Below are 23,673 nucleotides of genomic sequence, written 5' to 3' on the forward strand. Positions count from 1 at the left end.
CGTGTGGGGACAGGCTGTGTGTCTGAGAAAAGCTCGCTGGCGGATGCGCAGGGAGCAGCCCACTGAGCGGCTCCAGTGGGCGTGTCCTCGGTGTGCACAGCTCTCGGTGGAGTTCTCGAGACGACCCAGCTCGGCGGGAAGTGTGCGTGTGAGCCGCTGTGGCTGTAATACCGAGCCGCCGGCGCACTTGTATGTTCACAACGGCTGTCTGTCGGTCGGGGTCGGTCTCGGAGGAATGAGTGAATGTGTGTCAGGGACTCGCTGTGACGGGCAGGGACGCCGACAGCTTGTGTGAAGAGGCCAGGCTCGCTGACCGACGCTTGGCGCCTGCCGGGGCCGGTCGGCGCGCGCGCCCCTGTGCGCGTGCGTGGGGGGACGCGGCGCGCGCCGCGGCGGAGGGAGGCAGGCGGCGGCAGGCCCAGCCCCCGGTCGCAGCGCCCGGGGCGGCTCCTCTGTGAGCCCGGGACCACCGCGCTCCCGCCGCCGCCACCGCCACCACTAGCACCGCCGCCGCCCCGCGCGCTGGCGTGACTCCCGGCCCGCGCCTTCCCACGTCTGCAGCCGGCTCGGCTCCCTGCCCGCCCAGACGCTGCTTCTCCCGGGCTCCCGGCCTCGACTCCGCGGAGGGAGCGGAAATGAGTGCGGCGTCGGCGTCGGCGCCCGAGCGGGGTTGGAAGAGCGAGAAAGTGGACGAGGCTCAGGCCCTGGCGCGGAGTTGCGCTGCCCGCAGACCCGACTTCCAGCCGTGCGACGGGCTTTCCATCTGTGCCACACACAGCCACGGCAAGTGCTTCAAGCTGCACTGGTGCTGTCACCTAGGATGGTGTCACTGTAAGTCGAGCCGCGTCTCCCCGCCTTCTGCCACCGTCCCGGGGCGCTCGTGAGGCTGTCCCGGGTCGCGGCTGGGACTCTGCGTCCCCGGGGTCTCCGGGCTCGGCTGGGGCTGTTCTGTTGCTGGCCGGGGCCACCCTGGGCTCCGGGCGGGCGGCCGCTGCCCTGGCACCGGACACCTCGGTTGGCGCTGTCTTGGCAACGAGATGAAATCCCATGGGGAGCCTAGCTTTAGCCACTTCTACAAAAGGGGATCTCCCCGTCCCAGGAAGACTGGAATCTATTTTTTCTTTTTCTTTTTTATCTGAAATGACCAGTGTATTGAGAAACAGTAGAGCGCCGTCAGAGTTGACAACCAGAGGGGAAGCCTTTTTTTCAGGGCTGGTTGGTTAAACATGCTCCCCTTTCTTTCTCACTTTTGTCTTTTCCAGGCTGTTCTTTAAAAGAAAGAGCCCTAGGAAATCTAATTGTGGCCCATTTATTGTATCCAAATTGAGAAAGCTCTGAAGTGTAAGAGACGGCTTCCAAGAAGTTAATATTAACAGTTTGGAAGGGTGAACTCCTTCAATACCCAGTTGTAGCATATAGAGCCAATATATAAGACTGTTTTAAAATTACAAAATAAAATGCATGAAAGTAAGCTTTAATGATATTAAATCAATTTATAAAAGCCAGAACTAAACGGGCTGGGCCCTTTCTCTGTTTATCCTGCCTGTGTGTGTGTGTGTGTGTGTGTGTTTAATGGATTAAACTTAAGTAGCCATTTAATCAGAATTCCACAATTTGATTAGTTCATGATATTAGGCCTGCTATATCCAAGAAATAATTTTTTAAAGAAATAGGTTATAAACTTAGTTTCCACATACCCTTATAATGGAGGTTTTGGAGTGTTTATTCAGGACACAATTTCTCAGAGTGATCTTAAGTTAAAATTGCTTTTTCCTTGTTGGTTAGAAAAAAATGGCTCCCAACAAGAGATGCAGTACATGACAAGTCCTTGTTTACGTTAATTGAACATAGTGAGATATTTTAAATTGAATTTATGACTTAAAGGGTAGAGAATTCCCACATTTTCTTTACATTGAACAGTATTGATTTTTTTTGTGTTCTGTGTGCTGATGGTTCAGTTTCTTTCTGTATTTCAGTATTCCTATTGCTCTCAGATCCGTTCCCCATTATAAAGCATCATTTCAGAGAGGAACAAGGTACAGAGTTGGAAGTAGCAACTGTAGGAAACCTGTGATGCTGAAGTGCACAAGCACTATGAATCTGGTGAGAGTCCATTTCCTAGGGAAGTATAGAGTCTTAGTATAGAATACAAGAACATTAAAGATGGTCAGTTCAGTGCCTGTCTTATTTCATCAGTCTCTCCACTAAGTACAACATTCCTGATGGGAGCCTTGCAGTGTTCTCAGGCAGCTTCTTAAGACATCTTTGATTCTTAAAATACCCTCATATGGAGCTCAACTCAGTTACTTTCTAACTTCTTTCCACTGGTCTTATTTCTACCTTATGAAATCATATAGAACAGTCTAATCCTTTTTCAGATCATGGCTTTTTCAGCTCTTCAGATATGCAATGAATGAATATTCCACGGACATAGACTATCTTCTCTCTGTATTCTCAGACATTGTCCCAGTGTCTGGCCTGAAATAGATTTGAAATTCATGTTCATTGAGTGACTGAATGAAAGTAGCCATCATTTTCCTCTCAAGGCATTGTTTTGTCCTATTTATAAATCTCTATTCCCTCCTGCCTCTCCTTTTGTGGAATGGTATCCTGGGTCCCGAGCATCCTGGTTGTTCTGTTCTGAGCATGTGCCAATATGGTTATGCTCCTTTGAAGACTGTGACCCTTAGAAGGATACACAACATCCCAGTTGTGGTCAAATCAGTCCAGAATTGAGCAGGTCTGCCGCCTCCCATGTTTGAGATACTGCTACTGCTCCAGCTAGCATCACATTAGCTTTTCTGATACCCTCATGATATTGAGCTTGCTGCTGTCAGATTGAATTAAGATTGCTGTCAATTAAAGCCAGTAAGCCCCCTTTTTTTTGTTTTACATATGTGGCAGTTAAATCATAGGACTTGTCCACCTCACAGTTCTATATGTATTATTTTTTTTGTGGACACTGATTGATACCTTAGATGTTTTTCCCTAAGTAATTTCATCTTAATTAGGATTAGCCCATTTATCTGGTTTATCATTGTTTTTTCAGATCCCAGCTCTAATCTTAGTACATATTTGTGCCCCCTAGTTTCATGTCAGCCATATATTGGATGAAGGCAATAGTATAGTAGCCTTTTGCATCTTCATTCAAATTATTGATAAAATCGTTAAATGGGAGAGGGCCACACATAGGAGTCCTGAACCTTGCAGGTAGAACTGACCTTCAAGTTGATGGCACTTCATTATGAAACACTCATTGTTATGGTCATTCAAATAATTAGCTATCACTTAATTGCACTGTTACCCATCTTTTATTTATCTTATCCATATGGCATAAGGAGAGCCTGGTCATATACCTTGTTGAAATCTGATACTATTTTTATTGCTTCTTTTTGATATATGATCTGTCTATAAAGACATTCTTTAAAAAAAAAAGGAAATTAGGTTAGTCTGGTTACTTAAGTTGGTTCCACAAATGCTTACCATTTTTTGTTTCTAAGTGATTAGAAGCTATTTTTTAAATAAATAATCTGAATTTAGAAAAGGATTGACGTCGAGTATATTGTTCTATTGTGAATTCTGTTCTTTTCTCTTTTATTCTTTCTTTAAAAAAAAAAAAATCAGATCTACATTTATTTGCTTGTCTCCAGTCTTTGGCAGCCCTGCAGGTCCGCGTGCGTCCTCCACTAGCAGTGACTCAGTGGTCACATTCACGAGGGGCTTCATTTCATTCAGAGCAGCAAGGCGCTCTGTTACAGTCTTCTCACCTATACTGGGAGGCGGTTCTTCCTACCCTTCTTCAGTCCAAATATCGTTTTTCCTGAAAACAACAAAAAAGCAGAGTTCACACATTCGAGAAGTTCTGCTTGCTTTTCGGCGCTCCCGAACATTACAGCATCAGTCCTAAGGAAAATTCTCTCAATTCTGTTGAACATGTAGTTGAGCACCTTCTCTTTGTGAGACATCGTTATGGAAACTAGGACACAAATATGAATACAGCGGGATCATGCCCTTTGAAGCAGAGTGTAAGGACATGATTCATGCTGTATTTATTTTTGTATTCCTTTAAAATCACTAATGATATGTGAGAAAACTATCAACGTGTTTACCAAATGAGAAAATGCTGAAATGAGAAGACCTCTTGGATACTTGAGAGAGGGATTTCAGAACAAACGAAGAAAGTTCAGCTATATATGATTTGTGTTAAAGTTGTGAAATTCATAACCTTATGAAATAGAAAAGGTTGATAATATATACATTTATAAAAGCGATATAAAACATGTATACATAGATGTGGTATTTGATGTATTATTAAAGGAAATAGTGTATTTGAATAATGGCAGATTTTGAGGACTTTGTCTAGGAGGAGAACTATGAAATGTTCTGTAGCTGTCGCTGTCAAAGAGCGATGATTGGGTTAAATAAACTATGGCTCTGAATGTGTAACTGTTTTTTCTCCCCCATAAGGAGTGATATTGGATGGAATTAATGAGTGAAGGATTCCAAGAGGAGTTTTGAGAGGAAAAAAGACATGGCTTGGCTAGGGAAGAGGGATGGGAAAGAATAAATCATATGCAGATATTATAAAGTAGATTTTGTGGCTAGAGTAGGTAGAATATTTAGAAGGCGTAATACATTAGATTGTTGAGATGTAAGGGAGGGATGAATAGGAAAGGTGAGAAGTCTGAAGTTTCAGTTGGTAAAGACATTAACATTATAGCAATAATATGGGCTGTAGAGGAGTGAAACTAGCAAGGGAAATTATTTTGATACTAGTAAAAACCAGAAATTCATAGAGTAATATCCATAAGTGGAAATTGGACTAGATTAGATTTGTAGAGGGAGGAAGAGGAAAGTTATAAAGGATAACTTCTAGACTTCTGCTTCATGCACCTTGGATGGATGGTGGCGCCATTCATTCACTAACAAAATACTAGAGATGAGCTAGGGTTTGACTGAACATGGATTGTGAATCCAGTTTTGATTAATGAATCCAGGGAGAATGTGAATTCAGTTTTGGATCTGTTGAGTTTAAGCTGCCTTGCCATTACATGGTAATGTCAGTAGGCATTTGGGTATAGGGATCTAGAACTTAGAGGAGAGATCTGCACTACAGATAATATGGAAGTCATTTACTTATTTTTAGATTGTAGTTGTGGCCATGACGAAGCAAGACCACCACCAAGGGAGAGACCGTAGAATGAGAAATGAAAATCCTCAGGCTTTCCCTTCAGAACACTAATATTTAGAGTGTTGCGGATAAACTTGCAATAGAGTCTAAGAAGAAATGGGAGAGAAGAAAAATGTGGAAGGTTTTTGTTGTTGTAGTTTTGCAGATTTTATTACAGAAACCAAGGGAAATGAGTGTCCTAAGAAAGAGTATGAAGATTAGGGGCACCTGGCTGGTTCAGTTGGTGGAGCGTGTGGCTCTTAATCTCACGGTTGTGAGTTGGAGGCTTATATTGGGTGTAGAGATTGTTTAAAAATAAAATCTTTAAGAAAATATTAAGATTAAATCAGTTTTTAGCAGGTTATTTCTTAGATATTGGCAAAATATGCAAATAGTGATTTTCTTTATTACTGAAGAAGAGGGTAAAAGGTTTAGTCCTACAACAGTAACTTCAGGAATGTATTTAATTGCAGTATTTAGTCAAAGCTATTTGAATTCTTCAAAGTAGGAAGAGAAGAATAGAATGACAGGAGCTGGGGTGCCTGGGTGTCTGCCTTTGGCTCAGATCATGACCTCAGGGTCCTGGGATTGAGCCTGGGATTGAGCCCAGCATGGGGCTCCCTGCTCAGTGCAGAGCCTGTTCCTCCTTCCTCTGCTGCACCCCCTGCTTGTGCTCTCTTGCTCTCTCCGTCAAATAAATAAAATCTTTAAAAAAAAAAAAAAAAAAAGACAGGAGCTGAGAATTGGGACACAGAAATTATAGTTAATATTTTTTGAGTGATTACTTTATGCCAGAGTAAGCTTATTATTCTAAGCACTAAATAGACAATTATGTCATTATGTCCATTCTACAGTTGAGGAAAAAGGCTTAGGCGGAAGCTAAACTTTCCCATGGGCACATAGCTAGTAAAAGTAGAGACTGAATTTTGATCCAGGTCTGTCTGATTCCTAGGACCTAGACTCTACACAGGTTCTACAGAGCTATTTAAAATTAATATGCACATCAACCGTTTTTTTGGCTCCATTAAAGCCAGTGATGGGGAAAGTTGTTAAGAAATGGGTGGAAAACTGTTAACAGTTGCAAAAGTGAAATACAGAAGAATGAGAATGATAAAGAGGTCATGGGATGTGATGGGGGAATGAAATCTAAGTTAAGAATTAAGGAAGAAAAAATGATTAGAAGGTGACAGGGGTGGGTGGGGAGTGTACGTGGTATGATGTTGGTGCCATCAGCAGAACTCAGAGTTGGTTTAATAAAATCACATAATAGATGAGTTCAGTTTTCTGCAGAAGGCATCTTAAAAGATGTCTGTCTTTTTCAGATTGAAAGCTGGAAGAGTGGGACTTGATGTAGTCTAATAGATGATATTAACATATCTAAAGAAAGACTGTTACAGCAGAAGGTGGATGGGCAGCGTGGAAATATAGAAAAATGGAAATTGGAGAGGCAGAATTTGCAAGTGTTTTTTCAGGACTGTTCAGAGAAGGTGATAACACTAACACTGTCCAGAGCTTAAATATCTGGTCTGTATGATTGGACTATCATACAAATATTTGGCTATAATTTGGTTTTCTATTTATAGATTTCCTACAGGGAGAGAAGGAGCTGATTAGAGAATTTAACTGTCAGGACCTTTGGGCAAATACACTTCTCTCCATTAGTTAGTATATGAGCATGGTGGCTTTTGTGTTATCCTATTTGTTGTGTCTTCCTGCTTCTGTACAACTAAAGGGAACCTCACAAAGTCAAGTTCTGACTTCCTCAGGGTAATGCCAGCTGTTTTTCTTAAGTGGCATCTCAATTATATCAGTAACAGTTGCTACAGAAAATATATTTAAGAAGTTTGACAGTGAAGACTAGCAAAAAAAAACCCAACAAAACAAAACGAAAAACCCAACAAAAAAAAAAAACCCCAATACCAAAAACAAACCACAGAGTGGTCATCTGACTAGATAAAGGAGTCAACGGCAGCTTTTTTCCTAGGAATGAGGGTTCTTACTAGTCTAGTGGTTGAAGGAAGAGGATATAGATGTTAAGGGGACAAGTGCGACATTAAATTCTGAGTGAGATTCCTCAAAGCTTTCTAGAGATAAAGTGGTAGGTTTCTTCCATCCACATGGTGCTTCAATCATGGACACACATCGACTTCAGCAATAACAATTGTGCTTATATGTAGGCATATCTTTTTTCGCATGTGATCTTTATAGATGTAGGCACGACCTTTCTGCATGTGTCAGCTCATTTAAACCTCACAACAACCCTGTGGGGTAGGTATTGTTATTCTCATTTTTTAGATTAGGAAACTTGCCGATAGTCACACATAGTCACTTTGGCTGCTTATGGTAAATGTACATCAGAATTTCACAAACTAGCTGGCAACCAGGGCTCTGGGTCACTTGGTTCCACTCAGGGTACAGTGAGGATGATTTTCAGCTGCTTTACATTCTTTCTGGAACAAGCAAGAATTAAGCTGATGAAGTAAAATGGGGGTGGTTTCTGATTTTATTTTTTATTTCTATTTTATTTTTAAAAAGATTGAGCGAGCGAGAGAGAGCACACGAGTCGGGTGAGGGGCAGAGGAAGAAGCAGACTCCCCACTGAGCAGGGAGCCCAATGCAGGGCTCCATCCTGGGACTCTGGGATCATGACCTGAGCCAAAGACAGATGCTTAACTGTCTGAGCCACCCAGGCACCCCTGGTCTCTGATTTTAAAAAGAAGGGCAATTGTATGCAATATGAGCGTTTTCAGAGTTGTTGCAAATACTGTAAAACTGTGCTTTTAAAAACTAACATGGGGGTGCCTGGGTGGCTCAGTTGGTTAAGCATCTGCCTTCAGCTTAGGTCATGATCCCAGGGTCCTGGGATCGAGCCTGGCTTTGGGCTCCCTGCTCAGCAGAGAGCCCGCTTCTGCTTCTCCCTCTGCGTGTGCTCTCTCTCTCTCAAATAATTAAAAATCTTAGAAAAAATGAATAAAATAAAAACTAATGGGCGCCTGGGTGGCACAGCGGTTAAGCGTCTGCCTTCGGCTCAGGGCATGATCCCGGCGTTATGGGATCAAGCCCCACATCAGGCTCCTCCGCTATGAGCCTGCTTCTTCCTCTCCCACTCCCCCTACTTGTGTTCCCTCTCTCGCTGGCTGTCTCTATCTCTGTCGAATAAATAAATAAAATCTTTAAAAATAAAATAAAATAAAATAAAAACTAACAATGTATTTGTATAAGAGTAAGCTTCAGTCATCACCTATCCTCATCTGATCCCTACCTGGGGCAAGCCCCCCACTCCTTTTTGTTGTTAGGTTTGCCTGCATACTATTAATTATCTCTGGCTTCCACTCCTGTGGAACTTAGGGACTTGAACTAGATAACTTTTGAGGATGTTTCTATGATAATTTCCTACATTCCAAAACCTTCATTTTATTTAGGTTTGTTTTCTCATATTGTAGAATTTCATTTACAAGAAAGAACATTTTTAGAGAAATTAAGTGTTGCTAATTCCAAATAATAGAAACACGTGTTTAACAATCAAAAGTTGTCTAGTAGAAGATTTGCTTTTTTGAAAACTAAGGAATGGTTTATACATAGGACAAGGAAGGCAGAATGTGATCCTAGAAAGGACAAGGGCTATGGAGTCAGACACTGTTTTGAATTATGGTTCCTCCAATTACTGGCAGTGTAACTTTGGACAGGTTATTCAGCCTTAATGTTCCCTCTGAAAAACAGGAATAAAAGTCCTGTTTCACAGGGTTGTTGTGAGGATTAAATGACAAAAGCAAAGTACTTACTGCAGGCATTCAGTAAAGGGGGGCATTAGGCCCTCCTCAAAAAAAACCAAACGAACAAAAATTGGAGATATGAGATAGTATAATCATCCTGAGGGCAGGCTCTGGTGTTGGACTAAGTGTTTGAATCCTGGCTCTGCCCACTTAACTAGTTCTGTGGTTTGGGAGCAGTTAACCTCTTTCAGTTTCCTCATTTTTAATATGGGGATAATAATAGTACTAGTCTCATAGTATAATGATAATCAGTCCCCAACTCTAGCAACTTCCCTCTTCCACAAATGCCCCCATTTAATTTGAAATTCACTTTGTGACCATACTCATTTGTTCAATTAAACACTCAAAACCAACAAAGATATTCAAACCACAGTTTGAATATTACATTTAGAAATAACTGAGTTTTTTGTTACCCTCATTGTTGGAAGGCCTATTTTGTAATAGTTACTATGTGATGATTATCTACTTTTTGTCATGAAATCTTACAGTGTGCTCCAACCCCCCAGCCACTTCTGTATTCCGTTTTCCACCATTGTAAAGCAATGGATAGTTCTGGTCAATCAGATATGCCAATTAATAGAGAGCTTTCATATACAACAAATATGGCTCAACAGGTTTCAAAGGATCAGAATATTATAAAAGTTACCTTGTATTAAAATGAAATGGAATATATTTAACTTGAATGATTTAGAAGCCTTGTCAGGATCCTGTGGTGATACTTGGCCATCATTTGGAATGCTGATTTTATATGGAAAAAATGGCAGAAGTACTGCTTGATAAAGTAGTCCTGGCTGCTAGAATGCTGGACAAGGTCAACTTAATTGTAGTCTTTGCAAATTACTTAAGTTCACAGAATTTTTGTTTTGCGTTTCTCGTTATTATTGGTTTGGTCCTCAGTTTTCTGGTATTTAACAATATTCTGTAAGTACATTGCCCAAAACATGCAATATCTGGAATGCCAACAGTGTATAATAAATCCCTCCAGCTATGTCTGCACAATGCCCTAGAACAGTCTCTTCAGGACAAATCCTTTAACTTGCCTAGTGCTTATCTGTCCATTTAAAGCTAGACATTTCGGTGTAATACAGATGTGTATTTCTTCCTCTGTATCTCACTTATAATGGACTTTAGTGAAATAAAAACACTAAGAGTATAATAATTTGGTGTTTCATGGAAAATTCTGTTAGACTCATTTGCTTTATCTTTTTCTGTCTACTTACATACATGCATGCATACATAACATTTTCCTAAACTATTTAAAAGTAAGTTGCAGGGGTGCCTGGGTGGCTCAGTTGTTAAACGTCTGCCTTCGGCTCAGGGCGTGATCCCGGTGTTCTGGGATCGAGCCCCACATCAGGCTCCTCCGCTGGGAAGCCTGCTTCTTCCTCTCCCACTCCCCCTGCTTGTGTTCCCTCTCTCGCTGGCTGTCTCTATCTCTGTCAAATAAATAAAAACTCTTTAAAAAAATAAATAAAATGCAAGTAAGTTGCAAATATCATGACATTTCACCTAAATATTTCAGCATGCCTCTCTTAAGAATGAGGACATTTTCCTATATAATTATAATACTAATCACATCTAAGATAACACTAACTCAGCAATGCCATCTGATATACAGTTTCCTTAATTGTCAAAAAATGACTTTTAGGAGCACCTGGGTGGCTCAGTCAGTTACATTTCTGCCTTCAGCTCAGGTCATGATCCTGGGTCCTGGGATCAAGCCCCTCATCAGCCTCCTTGCTCAGCAGGGAGCCTGTTTCTCCCTCTCCCTCTGCTCCTCCCCTTGATTGTGCTCTCTCTCTGGTTCTCTCTCTCTCTCTCTCTAATATAAATAAAATCTTAAAAAAATGACTTTTGTAGTTGACTTTTAAAAAAAATTCAGTGTCCAGTTGAGATTCATACATCACATTTCATTATTGTATCACTTTAGTCTCCTTTAATCATTTTAGAATAATCACACTTTGGGGGGATGACATTGAAATTTTTTAAAACTCCAAGTTAACTGTAGAATGTCTCATATTTTAAATTTGCTTAATTGTTTAATCATGATTAGATTTAGGTTAACATTTTTATAGAGTATTACATAGGTGGTATTGTAGCCTTCCTGTAGTATCACATGAGGAGACATAAAATGTCAAGTTGTTCCACTGCTGCAATGCTAAGGCAACAACTGACAAGTCCGTTATAAAGATACCATTTCCCCTTTGTTGCTTCTCTTTTTTTAAAAAAATTTTTATTCCTTTTGTTTTTAATACAGTATCTGTGGAATGACTACTTTGACACTGAACGGATATCCTCTTCTCCGGCAGACTTTAACCTAGTGATTTTAGTATTGACTGAAGAGTCTTAAGTGGGTCACTTATTACATTGGTGGTTGCAAAATGGTGATTTTCTAATTCTGCCATTCTTTCTACCATTTGAGGGTGTTTCATAAAGAAGAGGTTTTTCTCTTCTACCTGTATCCCTTCTTTTTTTAAGTATTACTATAGATAACTTGGTTCTTTTTTATTCATTGTTATAATTAAGTGGCATAACTTTTTTGATGCTCAAAGTGTCTTAAATTTGGCCAGTGAGAGCCCCTTTAAGCTGGCTTCTGTGTCCTTTTGACATGCCCCTATCATTTTTTGAGTTCTTTCTTATTTTCTGGAACAAATTGTTCCAGGCTTACCTAGTAATTTCTCTGCCTCAGACCAGAAATCTATTGTTTTTCTAAGGATTCCATGTTCCTTTTAGTGATGAATGGCATGGAAACTATTATCTGGGCTTTTGGTGTGTTTATTTCTACTGGGATGGTACTGTATTTAAGCCCTTTCAGTGGACAGATTTAGGGGGTGTGTGTGTGTGTGTGTGTGTGTGTGTGCGTGTGTGTGTTTTCATCCTTCACTTTTCCCCATTCAGTATTTGTACCTCACTTCTCTGTGGGTACAAACCCTGGTTTCCAATACAGCATGATATTTACTTGTTTCCTTTATCCTCAGCTACCCACAAGATAGTTTAGGGATTATTACATTAGTACCAATACCAACAACAAACTGATGAATAAAGTTTAAGATTCTTCACATGTTTTAGTTTTTTTTTTTTTTTAAAGATTTTATTTATTCATTTGACAGAGAGACAGCCAGCGAGAGAGGGAACACAAGCAGGGGGGAGTGGGAGAGAAAGAAGCAGGTTCCTAGAGGAGGAGCCCGATGTGGGACTCGATCCCAGAACACCCCGGGATCACGCCCTGAGCTGAATGCAAACGCCCAACGACTGAGCCGCCCAGGCGCCCCGAGTCTTTATGCTATATCCTAGGAAGGATATATAGTCAGAGCACTGTGCAGAAATTTCTTGAATTTTTTTTTTTCTGTGTGGCTATCAAGTTCATTTATTTCTGATTCTAACCAATTTAGTGTTCACTTTTTTAATCTTTTTAAAACTAAACTTTTTGGAATGCCTGGGTGGCTCAGTCGGTTAAGCATCTATCTGCCTTTGGCTCAGGTCATGATCCCAGGGTCCTGAGATCAAGTCCTGCGTTGGGCTCCTTTCTCGGCAGGGAGCCTGCTTCTCCCTCTGCCTGCTGCTCCCCCTGCTTGTGCATGCTCTTTCTCACACACAAATAAAATCTTTAAAAAAAATAAAATTAAACTTTTTTATTTTGAAATAATTTGTAGATTTATATGCATTTGTGAGAAATAATGCAGAAATCTCATGTATCCTTTATCCAGTTTTCCAGTGGTAGCATCTTGCAAAATTATAGTACAGTATCAGTTGATACAGCCAAAGTAAATAACGTTTCCATCATGGCAAGTTACCTCATGTTGCCCTTTTATAGTCACACTTACTTTCCCTCCTGGCCTGCCCCCTCATTAATTTCTGGGAATCACTAATCTCTCCGCCTTTATAATTTTATCATTTCCAGGAGGTTTTATAAATGGAATCGTACAGTATGTAACCTTTTGGGATTGGCTTTTCTACCCTCAGCATAATCTCTGGAGATTCATCCACGCTGTTGAGTGTATCAGTAGTTTGTTCCTTTGTGTTGTTGAGTAGGATCCCATGGCATACATGTACCATAGGTTAAGCGTTCACACATGGAAGGACATCTTGTGTGGCCAGTTGTTAGTTATTCCAAATAAACCTGCCATAAACGTTTGTGTACAATTTTCTCTTTGAACAAAAGTCTTCATTTCTCTGGGATAAATGCCCATGGGTGCAGTCGCTGGGTTGTACGGTAACTGCATGTTTAGTTATTTAAGAAGCTGCTAACCTAGTTCCTATAGAGATTGTACCATTTTATATTCCCGCCAACAATGTATGAGTGATCCAGTTTCTTCTCCACATTTTTGCCAGCGTTTGGTGGTGTTGCTCTTTTTATTTCAGTCATTCTGATAGATGTGTACTGATAACTCATTTTGATTTTAATCTCCATTTACCTGTTAACATTCATGTCCTTATTTGCCTTTTGTATATTCTCTTTGGTGAAATACATTTTATTTATTTATTTATTTTAGGACTTCAGTTTCTTAGAGCATTTTTAGGTTTACAACAAAATTGAGGTGGAGGTACAGAGATTTCGCATATATTTTGCCACCACACATGCACGTGTTTTCCACAGTGGCTGCACCAGTTTACACTCCACCAGCCATACACACGAGTTCCTTTTCCTCCACGTCCTTGTCAACACTTACTTACTGTCTTTGTGATTCTAACCATTCTAATGGGTGTGAGGTGATATCTCAATGTGGTTTTGACTTGCATTTCCCAGATGATTAGTGATGTTGAGCATCTTTTCATGTGTCTGTTTAATGTCTGTATGTCTTCTTTGGAAAGATGTCTATTCAGGTTCTCTGAAATTTTTAATCAGATAATGATTTTTATTGTTTTTATTTGGTGTTGATTTGTATATGTTCTTTATATATTTTGGATATTAATCCCTTATTGGATTTATCATTTGCAAATATTTTCTCCCATTTAGTAGGTTGCCTTGCCATTTTGTTGATGATTTCTTTCATTATGCAGAAGCCAATAGTTTATTTTTGCTTTTGTTTTCCTTGCCATAGGAGTCCTATTTAGAAAATGTTCCTATGGCCAGTGTTAAAGAAATTACTGCCTATGTTCTTTTCTAGGAGTTTTGTAGTTTGAGGTCTCACTATTAGGTCTTTAATCCATTTTGAGTTTATTTTTGTATTTGATACAAGAAAGTGGTCCAGTTTCATTCTTTTGCATATAACTATATGGCTTTCCCAGCACCATTTGTTGAAGAGACGGTCTTTTCTCCATTGTGTATTCTTGCCTAATTAGTCATGGATTAATTGACCATTTAAGTCACACATATTTGAGTGTGAGTTTACTTCTGGGTTCTGTATTCTGTTCCATTGATCTATATGTGTAATAGTACCATACTGTTTTGATAACTACAACTTTGTAGCGTATCTTGAAATCTAGGATTGTGATACTTCCAGCTTTATTCTTCTTTTTCAAGATTGCTTTGTCTCTTTGTGGTCTTCTGTGGTTCCATACAAATTTTAGTATTATTTGTTCTAGTTCTGTGAAAAATGCTGTTGAAATTTTGATAGAGATTGCTTTTAATCTGTAGATTGCTCTTGGTAGTATGGATATTTTAACAATATTCTTCCTGAACATGGGTTGTCTTTTCATTTATTTGCATCATCTTCAGTTTCATAGTTTTCAGAGTCTAGGTTCACCTCCTTAGTTAAGTTTATTTTGGTATTTTACTCTTTTTGGTGCAACTGTAAATGGATTTGTTTTCTTCATTTCTCTTTCTGCTACTTCATTATTAATATATAGAAATGCAACCAATTTCTGGTTATTAATTTGTATCTTGCAACTTTACTGAATTCATTTATTACTTGCAGTAGTGTTTTGTGGAGTCTTTAGGGTTTTATGTATAGTATCATGTCATTGCAGATAGTGACAGTTGAACTCCTAACTTTCTAATATGAATGCCTTTTATTTTTTCTTGTCTGATTGCCATAGCTAGGACTTCCAGTACTATGCTGAGTGAAAGTGGTGAGAGTGGACATCCTTGTCTTATTCCTTATCTTAGAGGAAAAGCTCTCAGTTTTTCATCATCGAGTATGTTAGCTTTTGGTTTTTCATATATAACCTTTATGTTGAGGCATGTCCTTTAAACCCATTTTGCTGAGAGTTTTTATCATGAATCGGTGTTGAATTTTGTCAGATGCTTTTTCTGCATCTATTGAGATGATCATATGATTTTTATTCTTTGTTTTGTTAATGTGGCATATCACATTAATTGATTCGTGAGTGTTAAACTATCCTTGCATCCCTGGATTAAATCTCACTTGATTTTGGTGAATGATCCTTTTAATGTATTGTTGAATGCAGTTTGCAAATATTTTGTTGAGGATTTTTGCATCTGTGTTCCTCAGTGATAATGGCCTGTAGTTTCCTTTTTTTGTGTGTGGTGTCTTTGGCCTCATAGAATTTGGTAAACCTTTATGGTATTTGGAAGCCTTTCTTCCTCTTCTACTTTTTGGAATATTTTGAGGAGAATAGGTATTCTTCTTTAAATTATTCTTTCAACGAGTTCTCAGCATTTGCTACAACATGGATGGCACTGGAGGAGATAATGCTAAGTGAAATAAGTCAAGCAGAGAAAGACAACTATCATGATTTCTCTCATCTATGGAACATAAGAACTAGGATGATCGGTAGGGGAAGAAAGGGATAAAGAAAGGGGGGGTAATCAGAAGGGGGAATGAAACATGAGAGACTATGGACTATGAGAAACAAACTGAGGGCCTTAGAGGGGAGGGGGGTGGGGGAATGGGATAGACCGGTGATGGGTAGTAAGGAGGGTACGTACTGCATGGTGCACTGGGTGTTATACACAACTAATGAATCATCGAGCCTTACATCGGAAACCGGGGATGTACTGTATGGTGACTAACATAATATAATAAAAAAATCATTTAAAAAAAATAAAAATAAATAAATTATTCTTTCAATTTCTTTTTTTTTTTTAAGATTTTATTTATTTATTTAACAGAGATAGCGAGAGAGGGAACACAAGCAGGGGGAGTGGGAGAGGAAGAAGCAGGCTCATAGTGGAGGAGCCTGATGTGGGGCTTGATCCCAGAACGCCAGGATCACGCCCTGAGCCGAAGGCAGGCGCTTAACCGCTGTGCCACCCAGGCGCCCCTATTCTTTCAATTTCTTTACTAGTAGTTGGCCTGTTCAGATTTTCTTTTTCTTCCCGATTTAATTTTGGAAGATTGTGTATTTCTAGGAATTTAATTATTTCTTCTAAGTTGTCTAATTTGGTGGCATATGATTTTTTGTTGTAGTCTCTTACAATTCTTTGTATTTTTGTGGTGCCTGTTACTTCTCTTGTTTTTGATTTCATTTATTTAGGTTCTTTCTTTTTTTTTCTTGATGAGTCTGGCTAATGGTTTATTGATTTTGTTTATCTTTTCAGAGAACCAGCTCTTGGTTTAGTTGGTCTTTTCTATTTTTTGTTTGTTTAGTTTCTATGTCATTTATTTCTGCTCTGATTACTTACATTTGAATTTTTACCTTGTAGGTAAGGAACTATTTTTTCTTGGCTGCTTTTAAGATTTTTTTCTTTCTCTTTAGTTTTCAGAAATTTGAATATGTTGTGTCCTGGCCTAGAATTTTTTTTGGGTTTATCCTGTTTGTGGTTTGCTCAGCTACTTGAACCTATATGATACATCTCTAGCCAAATCTGGGAGGTTTTCAGTCATCATTTCTTCAAATCATTTTTCAGTCTGCTTTTTTTTCCCTCTTCTGGGGACTTCAGTAACACAAACATTAGATTTTGTTGTTGTGGTGGTTGTTATGGTCTCGTGGCTTTGACAGCTCTGTCCATTTTTTTTTTTTAAAGCCTATTTTCTCTTTTCTTTCAATTGGGTACTTTCTATTGTACTATCTTCCAGTCCATTGAAACTTTTCTTTTCCATTCTTCTGTTGAGCCCATCCACTGAGCTTTCTGTTCTAGTTATTGTATTTTTCAGTTCTCCTATTTACTTTGTTCTAATTTTTCTATTTGCTGAGACCATTTCTTTTTTGAGAGGATTTGCCTTTGTTTCAAGCATGTTTATAATTGCTCACTGAAGTATTTTTTTGAAATAATGTCTGCTTTAAATTTCTTTTCAGATGACTCTAACATCTCTGCCATCTCAGTGATGGCATCTATTGATTGTTGCTTTTAATTCAATTTGAGTTCTCCCTGGTTTCTTGGTGCAACAAGTGATTTTCAGGGGCGCCTGGGTGGTTCAGTCGTTAAGCATCTGCCTTCGGCTCAGGGCGTGATCCCGGGTGTTCTGGGATCGAGCCTCACATCAGGCTCTTCCGCTGGGAGCCTGCTTCTTCTTCTCCCACTCCCCCTGCTTGTGTTCCCTCTCTCGCTGGCTGTCTCCCTCTCTCTCTCTGTCAAATTAATAAAAAATCTAAAAAAAAAAAAGTGATTTTCAGTTGAAACCTGGACTTTTTTGTGTTATGTTATAGGACTCTTGATCTTAAACACTCAGTTTTTTCCAGACTTTTTTTTTTTTACACCACTCTAACAAGAGAAAGGGACATTGCCTCATTACTGCCAGGAAGAGGTAGAAGTCCAGGTACTACCCTCAGCCTCCACTGACACCTTATGGAGGGGAGTTTTCCTTATTGTTGCTGGGTGGGAGTGGGTTATAGCCCTCCAAGGGGCTTCCACTGACACCACAGGAGGGATGACCTCATTACCTGACTTTCCACTGGGTCTCTGACACCACTTGGCTGGTATGTTGAGAAACCTTATTAGGGCCTTTCAAGATTAGAAGTCCAGGTTCTTTCTCTCCTCCTGGTCTTTGTTGTCATGGATTGGGTGGAGTATACAGTTTTTTCTCTGATGTTGGTTGGAGTAGAGTGATTATTATCTAAAAGTTTTCTGTCATGCTAGGTTGCTCCTTGTCCTTTGGGCAGAGAGAGCAGGCATTTGTTGGGACATCTTTTGTCTGGTTCCGTTGGCTTTTTTGGTTGACATATACCCATACAAAAAACAGGGAACTCATCGCCATGTTGTTGCTTGGGCTCTGAGGTTGCTAGGTGGTCAGCATTTTCTCCCCTCTTAGGAGTCCTCTTCTGTTTGTTTTATATATAATGTCTAGGGGTTTTAGTTGTGCTTAGTAAGGAAGAATAGGAAAAAGTATGTCTACTTCATCTTCCTGGAAGTATTTGTCTCATTCGTCTTGATTTGATTTTAGTTTTTGGATTTGTACTCAAAAATCAAAACTACATTAAGGAACACTGAGAAAAATCTCATTTGTATTTCTGTACCTTCCACCCCCTTCCAATTCACCTCCTCCAGATACTCATTTTTAGTTTTCTATTGTATTTTGTGTTTCTTTCTGCAGAAGTGTATTATATGTGTGCATACACACATTTGTGTATTTATATACGCATACACATTCTTATTTCACCTTCTTTCTTAAAGCAAAGCTAATCATACTCTATTACTTACAGCATCATGCTTTTTTATTTTACTATTTATTTCTAAAAACCATTTCATAGCCATTCATGGAGATCCTTCTTATTTCTTTATGCCTGCATAGTGCTCTGTTGTGTCTATATGTGCAATTGGATTTTAACCAGTTTGTCATTGCTGGGCATTTTGGGGTTTTTTTCTCCTATTTTGTTACAAGTAATGTTGCATTGGATACCGGGCGCATATACTGTATTTTTGTAGTGGTGTATCTTTAAAGTCCTAGAAGTGGGGTTGCTGGATCAAAGAATACATATTTTTTGGTTAGATATTGCCAAATTTTGCTCCATATGGGTTGTACCATTTGCCTTCCTACTAGCGGCATGTAAAAATGCCTATTTCCTCATAGTTTGGTAGAGTGTTTTGTCAAGCTTTTGAGCTTTGGCTGGTGTGATTGGTTAGAAATGGTTATTCATTATAGCTTTAATTTTCATTTCTCATGCTGTGAGTGACATTGAGCATATCTATGTTTGTTTTTACCCCCATTTTTCAAAGATATGTTCCCTGAGTAGAGACCTCTAGTGTATCGAATATATTATTCCACTTTTATTCTGAGTTCATTGTTACTGTGGAGAAGTCAGCTGTCAATTTGTCATTTCTTTGAAGGTTATCTCTTTTCTCTCTGCTTTTAATATAGCCTCTTTGTCTTTGATGTTCTGCATTTCATTATGTATTTATATGTGATATTCTTTTTCTTTATCCTGTTTGGGATTCATTTAGTTTCTTCAGTCTGTGGATTGATGTTTTTCATCAATTTCAGAAAATATTTGACCACTTTTCAGTTTTTTAAATTTCCCTATTCTCACTATTTCCTGTCTTTTGGAACTCTAGTTAGAAGAATTTTATATTTTCACTTTTTTATCTGTCTTTTTAACTCTGTTTCATATTATGAATCCCTTTGTCACTCTATCTTGTATTCTCAATAATTTCTTTAGATATGCCTTCTGGTTTCCTAGTTTTTCGATTGGGTTTAAGCTGTTATTAAATTAATCCATTGAGTTTTTTTACTTTACTTATTGTATTATTTTACAGATGTTCTATTTGGTACTTTATCAAATAGTCATTTTGAAAAAGACTTGCTCATTTTAATTACCTTGTTTTTACTCATCTTTGCAGTTCCTTTTATTTCTGTAAACATAACAAGTATACTTATTTTATATTCGATTTCTGATTGCTCCAGAAGTTTTGTAGATCTGATTCTACTGGATTTCCGAAGAGTCTTGTTCATTTGTATATCTTGTGATTTTTTTTTTTTTTCTTTACCTGTGAGCACCTACTTCTTGGAATGTGACCCATGGGAATTCCTCCAGACAGGTTTTGCTTTTGTTTCTGTTTGATGTCCTATGGGCACTATTTGTACAGGATTGCTTTGAAGAAGACAAATAGCTTGACATATTTGCACCACATAGGAAACATGAAGTTTGGTTAAAACCTGTTGAAGGATAGCTTTTGTTCATGAGTTATCATTTTTCTTCCTTCTCTCCTCATATGGTCTAAGTTTCAGATTTGTAAACACCCTGCAGGGGTATGTTTATTTCTAATTTACTGTTATAACACTGATATCAACTTTGTGAGGAGTTTCTTCTTAGACTATTTATAGTCAGTCTTAAGCTTTGTCTCTTGAACAAAGCTCCCACAAGGTCATAGAAACCAAAGCTCAGGTTCACCTATTCCTGCACATATCCTCAAAGTAAATTCCATGTTCATTTATACAGTCATTTCTCTGAGTTACTATCTCTATTTAGATTTTGATCTGATAATTCCATACTTTTTTTCAATTCATCAATGTAGTGGGAATATTAAAACTTTTTCTAGCATTTAAAAATTGTCTTTGGCAGGAAAATTAGCCTGGTTGCCTAGTAAACCATACAATTGGAAACAAATCTATTTTTAAAATTCCTACCATATGGTATGTCTTTTTAAAAGTTGCTTCAAACCTTTTTTTGGAACAACATGGAATATAAATACATGCACATATGAGTTCAGCATAATAAGAGGTGGTAAGTATAATAATTATCTTGTTAACCAGACATTAGACTATAGGCATACTCTACTATAACAAGATAGTATCACTTAGTTCCTTTTTGTTGAGTAATAAGCACCTCCATTCAAATCATGGAGAAATTATCATCTGATCATAGACTTACTATGGTTAACTTTTGAGTCAAATTACAACTTCTTCAAAATTATTTTGGTAAGGTGATAGTCATTTGCTTACAATTTTAGACTGGTAGATCATTTAAGAATTACTTTTTAAAGCTACAATGAGATACCACTTAACACCCACTCTGAGGCAGTAATAACAAGGGCAGATAATAAGTATTGGCAAGGATGTAGAGTAATTGAACCCTCATGCATTGCTGGTAGGAATGTAAAGTGGTATAACCATTTTGGAAAACAGCTTGGCAGTTACTCAATATGTTAAAAATAGAGTTATATAACTTAACAGTTTCACTCCAAGATATATACCCAAAAGAAGTGAAACATGTCCACACAAAAACTTGTACACAAATGTCATAGAAGCATTATCCGTAATGTCTCCAAAGTGGAAACAACCCAAATGTCTGTCAGTTGAGGAATGGATAAACAAGGTGTGGTATATCCACACATGGACTGTTACTTGGCAACAAAAAGGAATGAGTACTACTGGCACATGCTACAACATGAACGAACCTTGAAAACATTGTGCTAAATGAAATAAGCCACAAAATCTACATATGGTATGATTCCATTTATATGAAATACCCAGAATAGGCAAGTCCATAGAGACAGAGAATAGATTAGTGATTCCCACTAGTTAAAGGAGGGAAGAATTGAGAGAGTTTTAGGGTTCTCCAGAGAAAAAGAACCTGTAAAAGACACATTCCCCCCCCCCCACAACACACAGTAAGGGGAATTTATTATGATGAATTGGCGCATGTGATTATGGAGGCTAAGTCCTACAGTCTGCCATCTGCAAGCTGGAGACCCAGGGAAGCTGGTACTGTAGTTCATTTTGAGTTTCAATGTTTGAGAACCAGGGTTGCTGATGGTTTGAATCCCAGTCTGAAGATTGGAGAAGATGAGGTGTCCCAACTTAAGCATGCAGGCAGGAAACAAAAGTAATGAATCCCTTCTTCCTTTTCTTTTGTTCTTTTCAGGCCCTCAAAGAATTGGATGATGCTTACCCACATGGGGGAGGGCAGTCTACTGAGTCCATGTAGTTAAATGCTAATCTCATCTAGAAACACTTCCACAGACACACCCTGAATAATGTTTAACCTAGGCACAATATGTTTGCAAAATAAATAATTTTATGGTTGACATAAAATTAATCACAGAGAGTGACTGCTAATAGATATGGGGTTTCTTTTCAGTGTGATGAATGTGCCACGGAATTAGGTAGTGGTGATGTTTGCACAACTCTGTGAATACACTAAACACTGCTGGCTTATATACTTCAAAAGGATGAATTTTATAGTATGTGAATTATATGAATAAAAATTATATGAAAAAAATTTTTAATTTTATACCTTATATTGAGAAACAGATTTCCTTCATTATATTTATTTCTAGCCCAAACTTCAGCAAAAAAGAAAAAAATATATATATGGAGAGAGAGTACACATGCAGTAGGGTAGGGGTGCAGAGAGGGAATCTTAAGCAGGCTCCATGCTGAGTGTGGAGCCGGATTTGGGGCTTGATCTCACAACCCTGAGATCATGACCTGAGCCGAAATCAAGAGTCCAACACTTAACTGATTGAGCCACCCAGGTGCCCCAGGAAAATATTTTTACAGGGTCATTTTGTTGTGTAATTGATAGCATGAGATAACTTCATAAGAGGTAATCAAGAAAAATAGAGGGTTTTTTTTGTGTTTGTTGGTTGGTTTTTTCGTTTGTTAGTTTTTTTAATTAGCTTAATTAAAAGACTATATATTTTAAAAGGTGCCCTGAAGGAGGAGCTGGCCCTTATTTTAGTTGCTCTCTAAGCCAAAATATCAGTGATGTTTAGCCTTCATTTTATAACCAAGCTCGAAATATTACTTATGTTTTATTCTGTTTATTGTTAATATAGACTTTACTTTTGGGATGTCATATCACTTATTACTCTGTAATAGAACAGGTCTAAAATTGCCTTCTTAGGGCACCTGGGTGGCTTGGTCAGTTGGGCGTCTGCCTTCAGCTCGGGTCATGGTCCCGGGGTCCTGGGATCAAGTCCCACATCGGGCTCCCTCCTCAGTGGGGAGCCTGCTTCTCCCTCTGCTTCTGTCTCTGTCTCTCTCTCTTTCTCTGTCTCTCATGAATGGATAAATAAAATCTTTTTAAAAAATTGCCTTCTTAATAAGTAGATTAAATAGATTAATATTGTCAGATTTGTTGTTAAAATAACTGCCTTTTGTTGTATGTACCTTTAATAATTGATACGTATTCACTATACTTGCACTTCCCCCTTTCGCCCTGGCAAGTTGTTAACTTTGCTCTTCTCTTATTATTAATTTTGTTAAATGGCACAACGTTGTCTTGTTAGCCATGTTGTTCTGCCTACATTGCATAATGGCTATTTTTATAAAATATTCTTAGATTTATAGCCATGATTCTGTTAATTCATTTTTTAGTATACAACATATGAAGGACCTAATTGCTTATGAATAATATCAACAAGAATATAAAATTGGAGAAACTTAAAAACCAACTGAGTCTTATTTGTTACTTTGAATACTTTCTATAACCCTTTTTCAGAATGGTCATCAACCTCTGTAGAGGCTTAGAAGCTGCAGCTTCCATCTTTGGGCAGTATAATCATTAGCAAGTTATTTCTAAAATTGAGAAGTCTCACTTCTTAGTCCACCTCTGACCTCTGCCTCTTTGTCTTAGCTGTCCCTACCTAGAGCTACACTGAATAGGTATACCCCATCTATCCATGCAATGTTTTACTTAGCACCCACTGTGTGTAAAGCCCTGAGCTAAGTGCTGGGAATCTAGCACTGAACAAGATACCCAGGATTACTACTCTCTTGGTGCTTACGTTTTAGCAGGAGAGGCAGACTTTAAGCAACTCATTACACAATGAAGTATTTAATTACAACTGCCATTTCTATTAAGAAGGAAAGATAGAGACTACTTAGAGTGTGATACCAAGACAAGGGATGGGGTGACAAAGGGAAAGGCTTGTTTGAGGAAGGGATGCTTGAGTTGAGAGCTGAACTATAGGTAGGAACTAACATGTAAAGGATGCAGGGGGAC

The 23,673-nt window shown here is 38.6% G+C and overlaps 1 protein-coding gene across 1 annotated transcript in view; it reads left to right on the top strand.

Annotated features, from left to right (window-relative positions):
• The first annotated feature begins 421 nt into the window (after positions 1-421).
• The window catches only part of CUNH3orf70 (chromosome unknown C3orf70 homolog), a 77,960-nt gene continuing 54,708 nt past the window's right edge, over positions 422-23,673 (top strand). The window contains exon 1 of the mRNA XM_008705367.2: positions 422-831. Coding sequence (XP_008703589.2) covers positions 636-831 — 196 coding nt within the window. The 5' untranslated portion in view covers positions 422-635. The remainder of the gene's footprint in view (positions 832-23,673) is intronic.

The sequence above is a fragment of the Ursus maritimus genome, unplaced genomic scaffold (genome assembly GCF_017311325.1).
Source record: "Ursus maritimus isolate PB19 unplaced genomic scaffold, ASM1731132v1 scaffold_4, whole genome shotgun sequence".
NCBI lineage: Eukaryota > Metazoa > Chordata > Mammalia > Carnivora > Ursidae > Ursus > Ursus maritimus.